The sequence below is a fragment of the Carcharodon carcharias genome, chromosome 7 (genome assembly GCF_017639515.1).
Source record: "Carcharodon carcharias isolate sCarCar2 chromosome 7, sCarCar2.pri, whole genome shotgun sequence".
NCBI classification, from domain to species: domain Eukaryota; kingdom Metazoa; phylum Chordata; class Chondrichthyes; order Lamniformes; family Lamnidae; genus Carcharodon; species Carcharodon carcharias.
Window position 1 is genome coordinate 36444489 of NC_054473.1, and position 15566 is coordinate 36460054.

The window sequence follows — 15566 nt, forward strand, 5'->3', positions numbered from 1 at the left end:
ACTGAAAACGCCTGGCAAATGGTCCTAATGTAGAAAGATACATAGATCAGCACAGCCTGCCTGGTAAAGTGCAGCATCTTGATGGCTCTATACATATATAGCTTTTATGGTATATGACTATATAGTGGTGATTTTCAGGCAGCTAGATACAAAAGGATAGCACAGAGTTTTTTCGGCCAAACTCTGAGAAGGAGAGGAGGGATAGATGGCTTTCTTAACTATTTACTGGTGTATCACTGAATGGATAGAGGTCAGAAGGATAATCACCCCAGTTGCTGACAACACAGACAAAAGAGACACCTGGGCAAGCGTCATGTTTTAAGCAGGTGACTGTGATGTGTAGGCCTGACCATGGAGTTGGAACACAAGGTGCAGGGAGTATTTTTTTTTCGCAGTTTAGAAGTTATTTATAAATTAACAAGATGCCCAGAACAAGTAAGTCAGCTGCAAAAGGGTCAGGACACATGAGTTATTATATTTTCTAACTTTTAAGAAGAGAATTGATGAAATAGGTGAGATTTGTTACTCTGTTAATCTGTAACTCTGTTGGCAAAATTTTATCAATTTAGTCTCTGCTGGAACGGTGGAACCATTGCGAGTCAGCAACCCAAGTGATGAAGGTGTGGACTTTGACAAGGCTCTTTCCCAGAGCCAAGGCATTGCCATCCCATCTCTGGATTGCCTGACCAATTAGGGAGAATGACACTGTCATAGGAAGGATTTCTAATTAAGCGGGCTACAGCATGGGTTACAAGGGCTCACCAGCACTTGGAGGCTGTAGCAACCATAGCAATGGAGAGAAGACTTAGGAAGGCCACTACCCAAGTCTCTCATTCTTGTCTGGAGGTTCTGCTATGGGATCTAAAGAGATTCAGTGAGTGAACGCTCCCAAAGTTGAGAGGCAGAGCAACCCCTCCAATCAAGCAGGTATAGATGGAAGTGGTGGAGGAAGTCAATAGAAGAAATGTGCTCCCTCCAACCTGGAGACAGGCACAAAGATGATCCAGGACCTTTGAAGATGAGGCCATGACAGGTGAGTAGCATAACAGTTTCAGGTGCGAAGCCCCACGGTCTGATTTTCAGCTCCACTAACTCCTCTCTCTGCAGGCACCTCACTTCCCCATCTGACCAGCCATCCACTCCTTTTCCCTTACCCTCTTGCACCCATGCCTCACAGTCAACCTCCACAAATGTTGTCCTTCTTTCCTCACCACACATGCCATTAAGAACACTTACAGCTCTCAGCCTTTTCTCCCTGCAGGAGGAGAGGGCACACAACTTGATGAGATACAGAGATCTGGGTGGGGGGTAATGTGGCCCTCCAATGGCAAGCCACTGGCAATGCATGTCTTCTTGATTCATTGGGAAGGAAATCTCCTTCCAGATCTTTTTTGACCTGTCATCAGAGCCTAAGCCTCCTGAGGCATTGGTGCTCAGACATATTGAGAGAGCTGAACCTCTGCATGTTGACCCTGTGTCCGGCATCTAGCCTCCTCTGGTGGGATCTCAGAGTCCATCCCCTCTGTCCTTTGGACGAGCATGCAGCTAAAGAGAAGACAGTTGGTAATGCTGCTGATGCTGTTGGCGGTAGTGTTACTTCTGCTCTTGTCCCTCATCAAAGGATCAAGATGCAGCTGCATAAGCTGTTCCCATGTCACGGTGAAGACTGACAACAGGGAAGTGCAGCTAAAGGTGAGTGAAGTGCTTTCCAAGAAGTTTGCAGACACCTTTCATGCAGTGATAGTGCTCTCTGAGAGAAGAGGTATTTTGAACTGTGGGCTCTCATCTGGCCAAGGCTAGAGTTCTTCAGTTTTACTGGTCAAAGCCCTCCCAGCCTGTCAGTTTCACTGAAGAAGCTTTTCCGGCTGTGCATTCTCCTTGGTAACCCTGATGAATAGTGGTTGACTGGTCTTGAAACAGATTGCCTGGCTGTTAAATCCAGAATCGGGAGTTAAAACTATTCTGAATTGTCTTTTTTAAAAACTCCTTAATTACTTACCTGACAGCTCGAAGGGGGTTTCCCTCTCACCTTAAATCCCTGAAACCTAGAAGAGGGCAAGATGATGCCATAATCCTGTAGCAGTTCAAGTAGGGTGGCTCACCACCACCTTCTCAAGAACAATTAAGGAGAGGCATTAAATGCTAGTCTAGCCATCAATGCTCACATCCCAAGAATGAATAAATGGAAAAAGAACATAAGGTTCCAGATCTTGCCATAGTAATGATGGTGAAATTGTGAGCATTTTCCATCATTACTTCACTGAAAGTGACAGCAACCTTTGTGAGTCTGGCCTGTGCAATTAAATGCAGAAATATGGAAGTTGCTGTCAGAGATTCTATTCTTCTCCAGAGTATGCTATAAATGTTCTGCCAAATTGCAATCAATGGGAAATCATTGAACTGACAAGAACTTTGACTCTTATGCTCGTAGTCTTGCAATTAAAAACCTTGAAGATGTTACACATTATTGAATGAGGCGTAACTGGGTTTTTAAACAGCACATTGTATTCATAATTATTGCTAAACCGCCTTACTGGCCTTGAAAGAGTAATTTTATATTTATTGAATGCCAAATTTCGCCATGATAATAAGAAATTCCACAATTGTGAAACAATTTTTTAAGTTAATGATATTTTAGCTTCTACTTAAATACTGTCTGTGTTCTTATCATTTATTTTGCTACCTGTAAAACTTAAAAATTAAAAGTGAAGCGTTTAGTGGTTTTTAACTTCCTGGTTTTCTGTCTGTGAGAATGCTTCAATGTGATTGGCTATTTACGCTGCTTAATAATATCACTGTGGCTGGATGCCAGGAGATCCCTTTGACTGCTGCCAGATTTAAACTGACATCAGGAAAGTAAAAGTCACTGCCAAGGAGATTTTACGTGCCCCCATCCATGGGAAATATGCCTCCCAGGGGTCATGTAAAATTCAGCCCAGTATGTTTTATGTACATTGAACACTGATACAATGCAGGTTAATCATATGTGTATTTTAAAATATAGAATTTTTAGACACACACCTCTTTCTGTTTCTGAAAATCTTTGTCGGAAATTGGCTAAGTATTCTATCCCATGTTAGGTTGTATATCTTAGAGAAATAAATCAAAGCAAAACAGCTACAAAAGTTTCTTTGTTTACAAGTACCATATTACTTACCACAATCAGTCATGATTTTCAAATGATCAAGCAACACAAATACTGCTAGTACATACTTAAAATGATCATGAACAGCAGATTCTAAGGAAACAGAAAGAATTTAGAGGGGATTAAGAAAATGTTATTATAATATATAAGAACATTAACATATTCCACGTTACTTTATAAGTTAGCATTAATTCTAAAAAGGGCAGTCCCTTTGATGTGTTGATACCTACTACTCAGCTTCATGCAATACAGTTACCTCTGCTCTGATTTGGTTTGCTGTTTCGCAGTTTAGGAGAAAATATAGAGAAGACATTATTAGATTAGAGGCAAGAGCTCCATATAGACTTAGATTATTAACCATTAAATATAAAATATAATTTCAATTACTAAATTTTGTATTACATTGTGATATTAATTTCAGAGATAATAATTGAAATTAACAATATATGGGATTGGTAACATCATGCTACAACAAAAAAAGACTGATTCTGATTATTGTTCTGACCAATTTATGATGTGCATTCAGTGTCTCATTTTCTGTTTTGGTTCTTACATTATTTCTGTTACATTAGAGTTATATGTTACCACATTTTGTCAATTGTTGATTCTAATCTTTGCTATGTTGCTGCTGCCATCTGATGTTTAAATTACTGGAATTGCATGCATTTGATATGAAGGGGTCACAGTGGCCGAATTAATGGAAAAGAAGAAAGGAAGGTTTGCATGGTTTAGCCAGTCATCTGAAACACATGGTAATTTTTGTTCCTTTTTGTTTTGGTTTTGTTTGTACTTTGTGTTGCTTCTGCTTCTTTTGTAATTGTTTTTTCTTGGCTGCATGGTCAGATATGTCTCTATATTATTTGCAGTGTTTCATAATAACAAAAGCATGTTTTTCTGTAGGTAAGAGATTGTTTTGGTTGAATGGCCCAGATTATGAAAAAAAGGTTGTCATTTGACTATATTTTTGTAGAATGTGCAATTCAGAGGACATATTAAATTCTACTTTGAACAATTTCAAAACTGTAAAATAAAACTAGAACTGGTAAAAGAAATCAAACTTGAATTTTGTGTTATATAAACAAGTGTTTATACATTTTTATGTTGTGAAACAAATTACTAAGATCTTTCTTTCATTGTACATTTATCTTCCTTCAGGTTTAGTGCTTTAATTGAACTGTGTGCTTTTGTCTCTGACCAGACTTTTTAACTACTCTGAGTGAGGTGACTTAATGTGGCAAATTTTCATCTAATGTACAATGTGTAAAAGCTATTTTCCTTCCATTTCCGGATCTAAAATCAAAATGCATATGGTGACAATGATGTACAGCCATTGATTTAATTATGCCTAAACAGAAAACTTTAGAACTCAAATTCCATTCAAGTACAATAAAACATGAAAAAGAACATGCTTGCCATTCAAATTGTCAAAAAAGCAAGTTTCATCTTGGTGTAGGTTAAATGTACTTGAACCTGAGACGTTACATGCATACAGTGCTCTTTAGTCAAATTAATAAAAAGGATTAGTTGATCCTAGTATAATCAGACTCTGATGTCCTTGCTACATATTTTTTGTTCCCAATTAACTATTGATTCAGCCTATGGCCTTCCACATTCTTCTTAGCATACAACACATGTTATATCCTTCATACTATTCACTATTTTTCCCTTCCTCACACACGACTGCCTATTAGAGTCAGAAATTCTGATACCAGAAATTAGAAAATCTGCCAAGTTTCAGGTGATTTTGATGTATGCAGAGATGGCTCGGTGAGCCTAGATAACACTTAATCAGATCCTAGTCAATATTTTGGCATAGTCATTTTTTCTTTTTTATTTCAGTTCCTTTCATTTTAAATTGTAATCTATCTTTCTGCTTCTAGTTTACTTGTTTGCCCAATAATCAGAAATAATATTACATTAAATATGAACATATGAACACGTACGAATTAGGAGCAGGAGTGGACCACTTGGCCCCTCGAGCCTTCTTACCATTTAATAAGATCATACTGATCTGACTGTAACCTCAACTCCTCATTCCCACCTACCCCTGATAACCTTTCACCCCCTTCTTATCAAGAATTTATCTAGCTCTGCCTTAATAGTCAAAGACTCTGCTTCCATCACCTTTTGAGGAAGAGTCCCAAAGGCTCATGACCCTCTGAGAGAAAAAAATTCTCCTCATCTCTGTCTTAAATGAACAACCCCTTATATTAAAACAGTGACCCCTAGTTCTAGATTCTCCCACAAGAGGAAACACCCTCTCCATATCCACCTTGTCAAGACCCCTCAGGACCTTAAAGTTTTCGATCAAGTCACTACTAGCTCTTCTAAACTCTGGTGGATACAAGCTTAACCTGTCCAACCTTTCTTCATAAGACAACCTGCCCATTCTTGGTATTAATCTAGTAAACCTTCTCTGAACTGCTTCTAACACATTTATATCTTTCCTTAAATGAGACCAATACTGTACACAATATTCCAGATGGGGCCTCACCAGTGCCCTGTATAACTGAAGCATAAACTCTCTATATTTGTATTCAATTCCCCTCGCAACAAACAATAACAATCTATGAGCTTCCCTAATTACTTCCTGTACCTGCATATTAGCCTTTCGCGATTCATGCACTGGGATACCTAGATCCCTCTGCATCTCCCTTTGCAACTCACCTCCTGACCCCTCAAAGCCTGTCCACCATCTACAAGGCACACGTCAGGAATGTAATGGAATACGCCCCACTTGCCTGGATGAGTGCAGCTCCTACAACTCTGAAGAAGCTGGACACCATCCAGAACAAAGCAGTCCGCTTGATTGGAATCACATCCACAAACATTCAATCCCTCCACCACCAACACACAGTAGCAGCAGTGTGTAGCATCTACAAGATGCATTGCAGGAATTCACCAAGGCTCCTTAGACAGCACCTTCCAAACCCACGACCACTACCACCTAGAAGGGCAAGGGCAGCAGATAGATGGGAACACCACTGTCTGGAAGTTCCCCTCCAAGTCACTCACCATCCTGACTTGGAAATATATTGCTGTTCCTTCACTGTCGGTATGTCAAAATCCTGGAACTCGCTTCCTAACAGCACTGTGGGTGTACCTACACCACATGGACTGCAGTGGTTCAAGAAGACAGCTCGCCACCACCTTCTCAAGGGCAACTGGAGATGGGCAATAAATGCTGGCTCAGCCAGTGAAGCCCACATCCCGTGATTGAATTTTAAAAAATGATCAGATCGCTGCAATTTCTCACCATTTAGATAATATGCTTCTTTTTTATTTTTCCTGCCAAAATGGACGATTTCATATTTTCCCACATTATACTCCATTTGCTGGATCTTTGCCCACTCACTTAACCTATCTATATCCCTTTGTATCCTCCTAATGTCTTCTTCGCATCTTACTTTCCTACCTTTGTGTCATCAGCAAATTTAGGAACCAAACTTATGGTCCCTTCATCTAAGCCATTTATATAAATTATAAAAAGTTGAGGCCCCAGCACTGATTCCAATGGTGCTCCACTCATTACATCTTACCAACCAGAAAAAGAAGCACTTATGCCTACCCTCTGTTTCCTGTTAGCTAGCCAGTCTTCTATACCTGCTAATTTGTTATCCCCTGTACCATGAGCTTTTAATTTTTGCAATAACCTTTGAGGTGGCACCTTATCAAATGCCTTCTGGAAATTTAAATACGGTACATCCACCAGTTCCCCTTTATCCATCGCATATGTTACTTCTTCAAAGAACTCCAATAAAGACATGGTCAATTACCAATTTCAACTACTCCAATTATAACAAAACAACAACTGAAACCTATAAGGAATGAAGAATTATTCTATTAAAATTAGAAGTAAACAAAGTAAAGTGCATGTAAAATTCCTGTTGTCTTTGGAACACATCATCAAACCAAATGATTTTTTTGCCCAGAAAACTTGTTTTCCAGTTTAGATACTTGTAAAGAACTATGTGTTCGTGCATTTATTAATTCTATATGTAAAAGACAGAAAGGTCCCTATGTTTAATGCATTCAATACTTATGTTAAATTCTACATATGTATTGTGAACTGTGCTGTGCATGGGGGAAAATAGCAACTTTATGCATGCATGGATTTGCACACATTTTGCTCATAAGAGCTGAAAATTCTCCAGTGTGTTTTGAAGTATGTGAATGAATTAAATAGATCCTCACAGTTGTAGTAAAAGAATTTCACTACAATGATTTAGTTACATAGACCTCATTAAGTTTATATCACAGAATCACACAGTGCAGAAGAGGCCCTTCGGCCCATCGAGTCTGCACCGACACATGAGAAACACCTGATCTACCTACCTAATCCCATTTACCAGCACTTGGCCCATAGCCTTGAATCTTATGATGTGCCAAGTGCTCATCCAGGTACTTTTTAAAGGATGTGAGGCAACCCGCCTCCACCACCCTCCCAGGCATTCCAGACTGTCACCACCTTCTGGGTAAAAATATTTTTCTGCACATCCCCTTTAAATCTCCTGCCCCTCACCTTGAACTTATGTCCCCTCATGACTGACCCTTCAATTAAGGGGAACAGCTGCTCCCTATCCACCCTGTCCAATACCTCATAATCTTGTACACCTTGATCAGGTCGCCCCTCAGTCTTCTCTGCTCCAATGAAAACAACCCAAGTCTGTCCAACCTCTCTTCATAACTTAAATGTTTCATCCGAGGCAACATCCTGATGAATCTCCTCTGCACCCCCTCCAGTGCATTCATATCCTTCCTATAATGTGGCGACCAGAACTGCACACAGCATTCCAGCTATGGCCTCACCAAGGTTCTATACAATTCCAACATGACCTCCTACTTTTGTAATCTATGCCTTGATTGATAAAGGCAAGTGTCCCATATGCCTTTTTCACCACCCCACTAACATGCCCCTCCGCCTTCAGAGTTCTATGGACAGACACGTCAAGGTCCCTTTGTTCCTTAGAACTTCCTAGTGACATGCTATTCATTGAATATTTCCTTATATAGTCAAAATGAAAGGACTTACAAAGCAAACATGGCCTTTGATTAGTAATGTAGCTACACATGAAATCAGATGTTAAGAAAATACTTATATGTTGGTATAATTTACGATCTCTTGCATTGAAAGATATTCACAAATACATCTCTTCTGTGTACTTGGCTCATTAGCATGTTAAAAAGTGACAATAACAGTGAGAATAACAACTTGTGTTTATGTAGCGCTTTATATATAGAAAAACATTTCAAGGTGCTTCACAAAGGCAAAATCAGAAATAAACAAATTTCCAGCCAAATGAACATCCAGCCATGGAGAACAATATTAGGAGGGCTGATAAAAAACTTGGTCAAGGAGATGGGTTTGAAGTGTGTCTTAAGGAAGTGAGGGAGGTGAAGCGATAGAAAGGTTTAAGCAGGTGGTCCCTGCGCACAGGATGAAGGATGGGGGAATGCATTAAAGCCCAAATACAGAGGAAGAGTTTGGGATGGTTGTAGCGCTGGAGGAGGTTACAGGCAAAGGGAAAAGTGAGACCATGAAAGGATTTAAACATGAAGGTAAAACTGTTAAATTTAGCAGAATCACTGGGCTACTGGCAGCCAATAATGATCAGCAAGGACTCGAGATGTTAGCTGCGAGGGAGTTGTTGCCTGTGAGGCAAGCAGTCGAAATGGGTGAGCTACCTGTGAAGGCATGGCAAACAGTGATAGCTGATCAAATTAACATTGATGAGACCTTAAGGCCCAACTTTGGGCTGGTCTCAGACCTTCCAGTTTGGGCATGAATTGCATTGCTGATGAATTTCTACCCTGGAGAGAGAGGTATGAAATTAATCTGAACAAGAAACACCTGCAGCAAAATGTGAGAACCATCTCAAGATCATATATTGAACATTTCACACCCCTTATAAATTTCACAACTGTTATCATTTTTTCTGCCAGATGGCAGTTGGCGGGTTTGCGATCAGTAATGTGCACTTTAGCACTACTGATATATTCATGACCTTGCTTCCAGCAATGTATAAGGCAATCCACAAAGTCACAATGCCACTGTTTTGGCATGTGTTTGCTGCAGACTTTTCCTGATATCTTATAGCGCAATCCTCTCCTTCCACAGCAGATTAGCCTACTTCTCATTGTTAACTGCAATAAGGTGCATTCCTCCACTATAGTGCAGGCCTATAATACAGGCCTTTTCCCCACAACCACGATTTCTTTCCTAGCCTATTTCAGTGCTCTGGGATAAATACCATCTACTCTTGGGGAATTATTTATTTTAAGCCTGAATGGCTAGTCTAGAACTTTATATATGCATCACATATATAAAATCATTAATTTTACTTAAGATGCCTTTGTTTGGAAAGAATATTTTTCTCATGTCTCCCTTGTGAATCCTTGGAGAAATGAAGTCATTCAGAACATTTACTAATTTTATCTGCATTTTCAAACTATTTGCATCTATTATGGTTTTTACCTATTTTCTGACCATGTTCTTGCTGTTGCAATACTGAAATAATGTTTTACTGTTAAGTATAGTTTCAGCTGCTATGCATTTTTCCTGGTCACTCAATCTGTTGTATTATTTCCAGTGAACCCTTTTTCATTCTTTGTAGAGGAATTGTACATGCCATTTTGCTCCCTCTGTTACCCATGGCTCAGTTGATAGCACTCCTTTGAGTCATAACGTTGTGGGTTCAAGTCCCACTCTAGGATTTGAGCACAGAAATCAAGGCTGACAATTCACTGCAATACTGTGGGAGTGCTGCACTGTTGGAGTGCTGTCTTTCCGATGAGACAGCTATGATCTCAGCTGACGTTAATACTGGAGAAGTCAGATCCCAGAGTGAAACCTGGCTTGATAGATCCTAACTTTTGTTTACTTTTAGAAACCGTGGAGGTAAGTTACTGAACAAGTTCACAGGATGAACTGCTGATGAACTCTTAACACAGAGAATAAAACATTGATTAAACAGAAAAAAGAACTATATTACTCCAGACAAAATGGTTGGAAAGATCCCAATACAAATACAAGAAAATGATTCAAATATTCACTATTCCCTCACCCCAGCTATCTCTTTATAGACACATACAAATTTGGAAAGATAAAACAATTTACCATATCTATCTTATACTCTAATATTCAGGGTAAATCTGCAGTATACGTGAACCAGCTGGCGACCTGTGGTCAGACACACCACACTCCAAAGTAAATGACAGATGCAACCAAAGCAGATTCTGTGGATTTCTCAACAATCCACTCAGACACTTGTCACACTGTGAGCTAACCGGTCTCACTGAAATTCTACCTTTCTCATGAGGGTTTCCAACCTCCACATTTAATGAACTGACCCTGAAATTCTCTCCAAGTGTCATTCCCACTCAGACAGCCTCAATAAAAATCCATCTTCAGGATTTCAATCTCGCCTTCTGAGATTCCGTTCTCCTGGGTCTCTGTGTACACTCAAGCTTCACCTTTCGGGCACACTTTCAGATCTTCAGTCAGGCCAAACAGAACACCACTGCTCCAAAGGGCACCTTTGCCCTTACAGCCCACAGCATGGAGTCACCAACCTTCAACTGCCTTCTCAGATCTTCAGGGCTTCTTGCAAGCCCGCTTTGCTTCAAGTCTGCTCCCTGCAACTCTGCCTTTAGCTTGGAGCTTTTTTCTCTGATCCTGTCATTTACCTTGATTTAATGGGATCTATCTCTGATCCCTGCCATTTGTCCCTGCCTGGGAATTTCTCTTGGGACCTCTTTCTGTCCCAATCATTGGTTTGAGATCTCCTGCTTGGACCTTCTTCCTGTCCCTCTCCCTGTGTCCTGTTCCCTGGGACACCTCCTGTGCAATGGTGTTCCTCTTAAGGTCAGTTGACCTGCAGTTTCACTTTTCTTCTTTTTCTCATGTGCAGGCGTGCAGGGCCAGTTCCCAACCTAAAGATGTAAAATAAATGAACTGCACATGTTGCAGGGCCAGTTCCCGGCCTGAAGACATGAAAGACACCAGCTGAATTGAATTGCACATCTGCGCGGCCTTTTCCTGGCCGATGCACAGGCAGAAGTCCCAAGGTCCGCTGAGAACTGTAGTTCTCGAACTCCTGATTAAGTTGTTTTTTTTTCTTGAGTTCCATCACAGGATGGTAAACCCTAAGTCCGCTTGCCCTCACCCAGGTAAAAGATCCCATGGCACTATGTCAAAAAAGAGCAGGGGCATTTTCCCCAGTGTTCTGGCCTACACTTATCCCTCAATCAACATCTTAAAAAAAGGTTTACCTGGTTGTTCTCACATTACTGTTTTTGGAAGTTAGTAGTGCATAAATTGGCTCTCACAGTTCCTACATTACAATAATAATGACATCTCAAAAGTAGTTCATTGACTCTCTATCACTTTGGGATATTGCAAAAGGTGCTACATAAATGCGAGTCTTTCTTTCTTTATCTCACTTCTAATTTGTTTGCTGGTCCATTTAGGTCACATTTTTTACTCTGACCTTGTTGGTTTGTATTTATCTTCAGCATTATTCATTTAAAGATGTTCCACTTAATTTCTGCTGAAGTGCTGCTGAAAAGCTTCCCCAATTTTTATGATTTAGTTCTTTCCTTGTTTGATTGAATTTATCCCTTTCAAAATTCAAAACCTGAATTTTGCGTTAGGTATTTTTAACTCCCAGATCATGTTAAACTTTGAGTGGAATCATCCATGCCTGCTGGCATCGGGTATGCTCGGCAGTGTGTGGACAATTTTTTTTATCCATTCACAGGATATGGGTTTCACTGGCTGGGCCAGCATTTATTGCCCATCCCTAGTTGCCCTTGAGAAGGCAGTGGTGAGCTACCTTCTTGAACCGCTGCAGTCCATGTGTTGTCAGTATAGCCACAGTGCTGTTAAGAAGGGAGTTCCAGGATTTTGACTCAGTGACAGTGAAGGAGTGGCGATACATTCCCAAGTCAAGATGTTGAGTGGCATGGAGGGGAACTTCCAGATAGTGGTGTTCCCATGTATCTGCTGCCCTTGCCCTTCTATATGGTAGTGTCATGGGTTTGGAAGGTACTGTCTAAGGAGCCTTGGTGAATTCCTGCAGTGCATCTTGTAGATGGTACATCCTGCTGCTACTGTGCATCGGTGGTGGAGGGAGTGAATGTTCATGGATGTGGTGCCAATTAAGCAGGCTGCTTTGTCTTGCATGGTGTCAAGCTTCTTAAGTGTTGTAAGAGCTGCACTCACCCAGGCATGTGAGGAGTAGTCCATCACACTTGTGCCTTGTAGATGGTGGAGAGGCTTTGGGAAGCCAGGAGGAGAGTTACTCATCACAGGATTTCTAGCCTCTGACCTGCTCTTGTAGCCATTGTTATTATTTGGCTAGTCCAGTTCAGTTTCTGGTCAGTGGCAACCCCCAGGATGTTGATAGTGTGGGATTCAGCGATGGTACTGCCAATGAATGTCAAGGGGCGATGATTAGATTCTCGCTTGTTGGAGATGATCATTGCCTGGCACTTGTGTGATGCGAATGTTACTTGGCACATGTCAGCTCAAGCCTGGATATTGTCCAGGTCTTGCTGCATTTGAACATGGACTGCTACAGTACCTGAGGAGCCACAAGTGCAGCTGAACATTGTGCAATCATCAGCAAACATCCCCACTTCTGACCTTATGATGGAAGGAAGGTCGTTGATGAAGCAGCTGAAGGTGGTTGGGCCCAGGACACTACCCTGAGGAACTCATGCAGTAATGCCCTGGAGCTGAGATGACTGACCTCCAACAACCACAACCATCTTCCTTTCTGCTAGGTATGACTCCAACCAGTGGAGAGCTTTCCCCCTGATTCCCATTGATTCCAGTGTTGCTAGGGCTCCTTGATGCCACACTCGGTCAAATGCTGCCTTGATGTCAAGGGCAGTCTTTCTCACCTCACCTCTGGAGTTCAGCTCTTTTGTACATGTTTGAACCAAGGCTGTAATGGGGTCAGGAGCTGAGTGGCCCTGGTGGAACCCAAACTGTGCATCAGTGAACAGGGTATTGCTAAGCAAGTGCTGCTTGATAGCACTGTTGATGACTCCTTCTATTACACTGATGATTGAGAATAGATTGATGGGACGAGAAGGCCAAAAATCGGTTTCACGATGTTGTGAAACCAGATTGTGATTGTCTGCTCAGCTCATCGATGGCGGGCCGCATTTCCCATTTCCCACCATCGGACATCGGGAACCTGATTGTAATACATCTCCATATCATATAAGGCCAGCTTGCCGGAATCTGCCAACCATGCTGATGTGTTTCACAACAGCATATATAACACGTGCATTTGAAGGGCTGCACTTTGAAGGGAACTCGGAGGTGAGTACACAGTAATATTGCGCAGTACTCACCCGGGTTGCTTGTTGGACTTCAAGGTTGAGGTGCATTGGAGGCATGGGGGCAAGGGCTGTCCTGTGGTTGAGGCTTTTGAGGCCTGGGGACAAGGGTTGCCCTGAGGTTGAGGTGACTTGAGGATGGGGCAAGAGTTGCCCTGTGGTTAAGGCGGCTGAGGTATTGGGGCAAGGCCTGCCCTGCAGTTGAAGGTAGTGCACAAGCACCTGAAGGGTGGTGGAGGGGGGGGGAAGGTAAGCAGCCTCACATTAGGGAAACCTTGTATAAAGTGACAATTTTTCTGCAGCTGAGACTGATCAGACACGGCCAAATTGACATGCGTGGAGTCAGGCTCTAGTTTATCTGCCCACTCAAGCAACACGGAGGCAAGCATGTGCCACCAAGTACTCCAGAGATTTTCTCCCCTTGGGCACAGACTGCAAACTAATGAGCATTTTAGTGGACTGCAGAACAGTTGGACAACTGGGCACATTGTACAATCTCCTTGCTAAAGCTAGCCGTGGAGTAGTCACTGCTGGAGTTGGGTACAGCTCATTGCATGTCATCATCCCAGTTTGGACCAGTCTCCCGCCATGGTTCAAGCTAACAGTGCCTTGCAGTGTGGGTTAGGAGAATGCCTGCACCTGCGCTGAAAGCACAGCATGCAGACCAATGGATAAGACTGCCGCCAATCAGTCAGGTGGAGTGGGGCGGAGGTGGGCAGCCATGCAGCGCACTAAAGTCTGGCCATCCAAGTGGTGGCCAGCACTCTCTGGGATGCATTAAGGGGCCTTCAGACTTAACAAAACGAAGTTCTTAGTACACCCAAGTTAATCCATACATCTCACTCTTTCATCCTGTCGGAGAAGTACATCAGGAGCGTGAAGCCTGGTGAATTAGCTGTGTGTCTCGTGGCACAGAGAGGGGAGACGACGGAGAAGAGAGTGACGGAGGCGACTCCGGTCTGGCTGAGGGCAGCTCGCTTGCGCTCTGTGATCAGGGTCATATCATGCAGACATAGTCGTGAAACTTTAAAAGCATCTGATTCTTTGTCCGCCTTCAACACCTGACCCCTTCAGGAGCACAGCGCCACTGGTCACAGATGCTGAAGAGATGGGGGCCAGCCGCACCTTAAAGGTGCTGAGAGCTCACCGATAGAATGACGGAACTCTATGATGCCTGCCCATGACATTCTGGCAGTGATTACAAGCATTATGGAAGTGTAAGCATCACTAATATGTCCAGGGAATGTGAGGCTGGATCATCACTTTGGTCTGAAGGCTGCACAATGCACAGGGAAGAGGCCCTGGAATGAGACACCTGCCTTTACCTTGTGCAGAAAGGTTTCACATCTGAGTGACACGAACATTGCTCATCATCAAGGAGCTAAAGGCAGGGAGATAATCTTGGGAGTTTATTTGCAATAGTGAGCACTATGCACAAGTGATAACGCCCGTGCAACTAAAAATCTTGTACTAAGATAAAAGCAAAAAACTGCGGATGCTGGAAATCCAAAACAAAAACAAAAACAAAAATACCTGGAAAAACTCAGCAGCTCTGATAGCATCTGCGGAGAAGAACACAGTTAACGTTTCGAGTCCATATGACTTTTCAACAGAACTAAGGAAAAATAGAAAAGAAGTGAAATATAAGTTGGTTGGGGGGATGGGGGTGGTGTGGGACAGTTAGAGCTGGATAGAGGGCCAGTGATAGATGGAGATAACCAAGAGATGTCATAGACAAAAGGACAAAGAGGTGTTGAAGCTGGTGATATTATCTAAGGAATGTGACAATAAAGGTACAGAAAGCCCTAGTGGGGGTGGGTGGCGGGAAGGGATCGAAATAGGCTAAAAGGCAGAGATAAAACAATGGATGGAAATACATTTAAAAATAATGGAAATAAGTGGGAAAAGAAAAATCTATATAAATTATTGGAAAAAAGAGGGATTGTGTTCCTGTCTGCAAGCATGACCCAGACCTCCCTGTCGCTTGTCATTTTAACACTCCACCCTGCTCTCATGCCCACATGTCCGTCCTTGGCTTGCTGCATTGTTCCAGTGAAGCTCAACACAAACT

At 42.1% G+C, this 15566-nt stretch overlaps 1 protein-coding gene across 1 annotated transcript in view; it reads left to right on the forward strand.

The window, feature by feature from the left end:
- The window catches only part of LOC121280566 (voltage-dependent L-type calcium channel subunit alpha-1D-like), a 676393-nt gene that overhangs the window by 281938 nt on the left and 378889 nt on the right, over positions 1-15566 (forward strand). The window contains exon 9 of the mRNA XM_041192702.1: positions 3823-3897. Within this exon, the coding sequence (XP_041048636.1) occupies positions 3823-3897 (75 nt within the window). The remainder of the gene's footprint in view (positions 1-3822; positions 3898-15566) is intronic.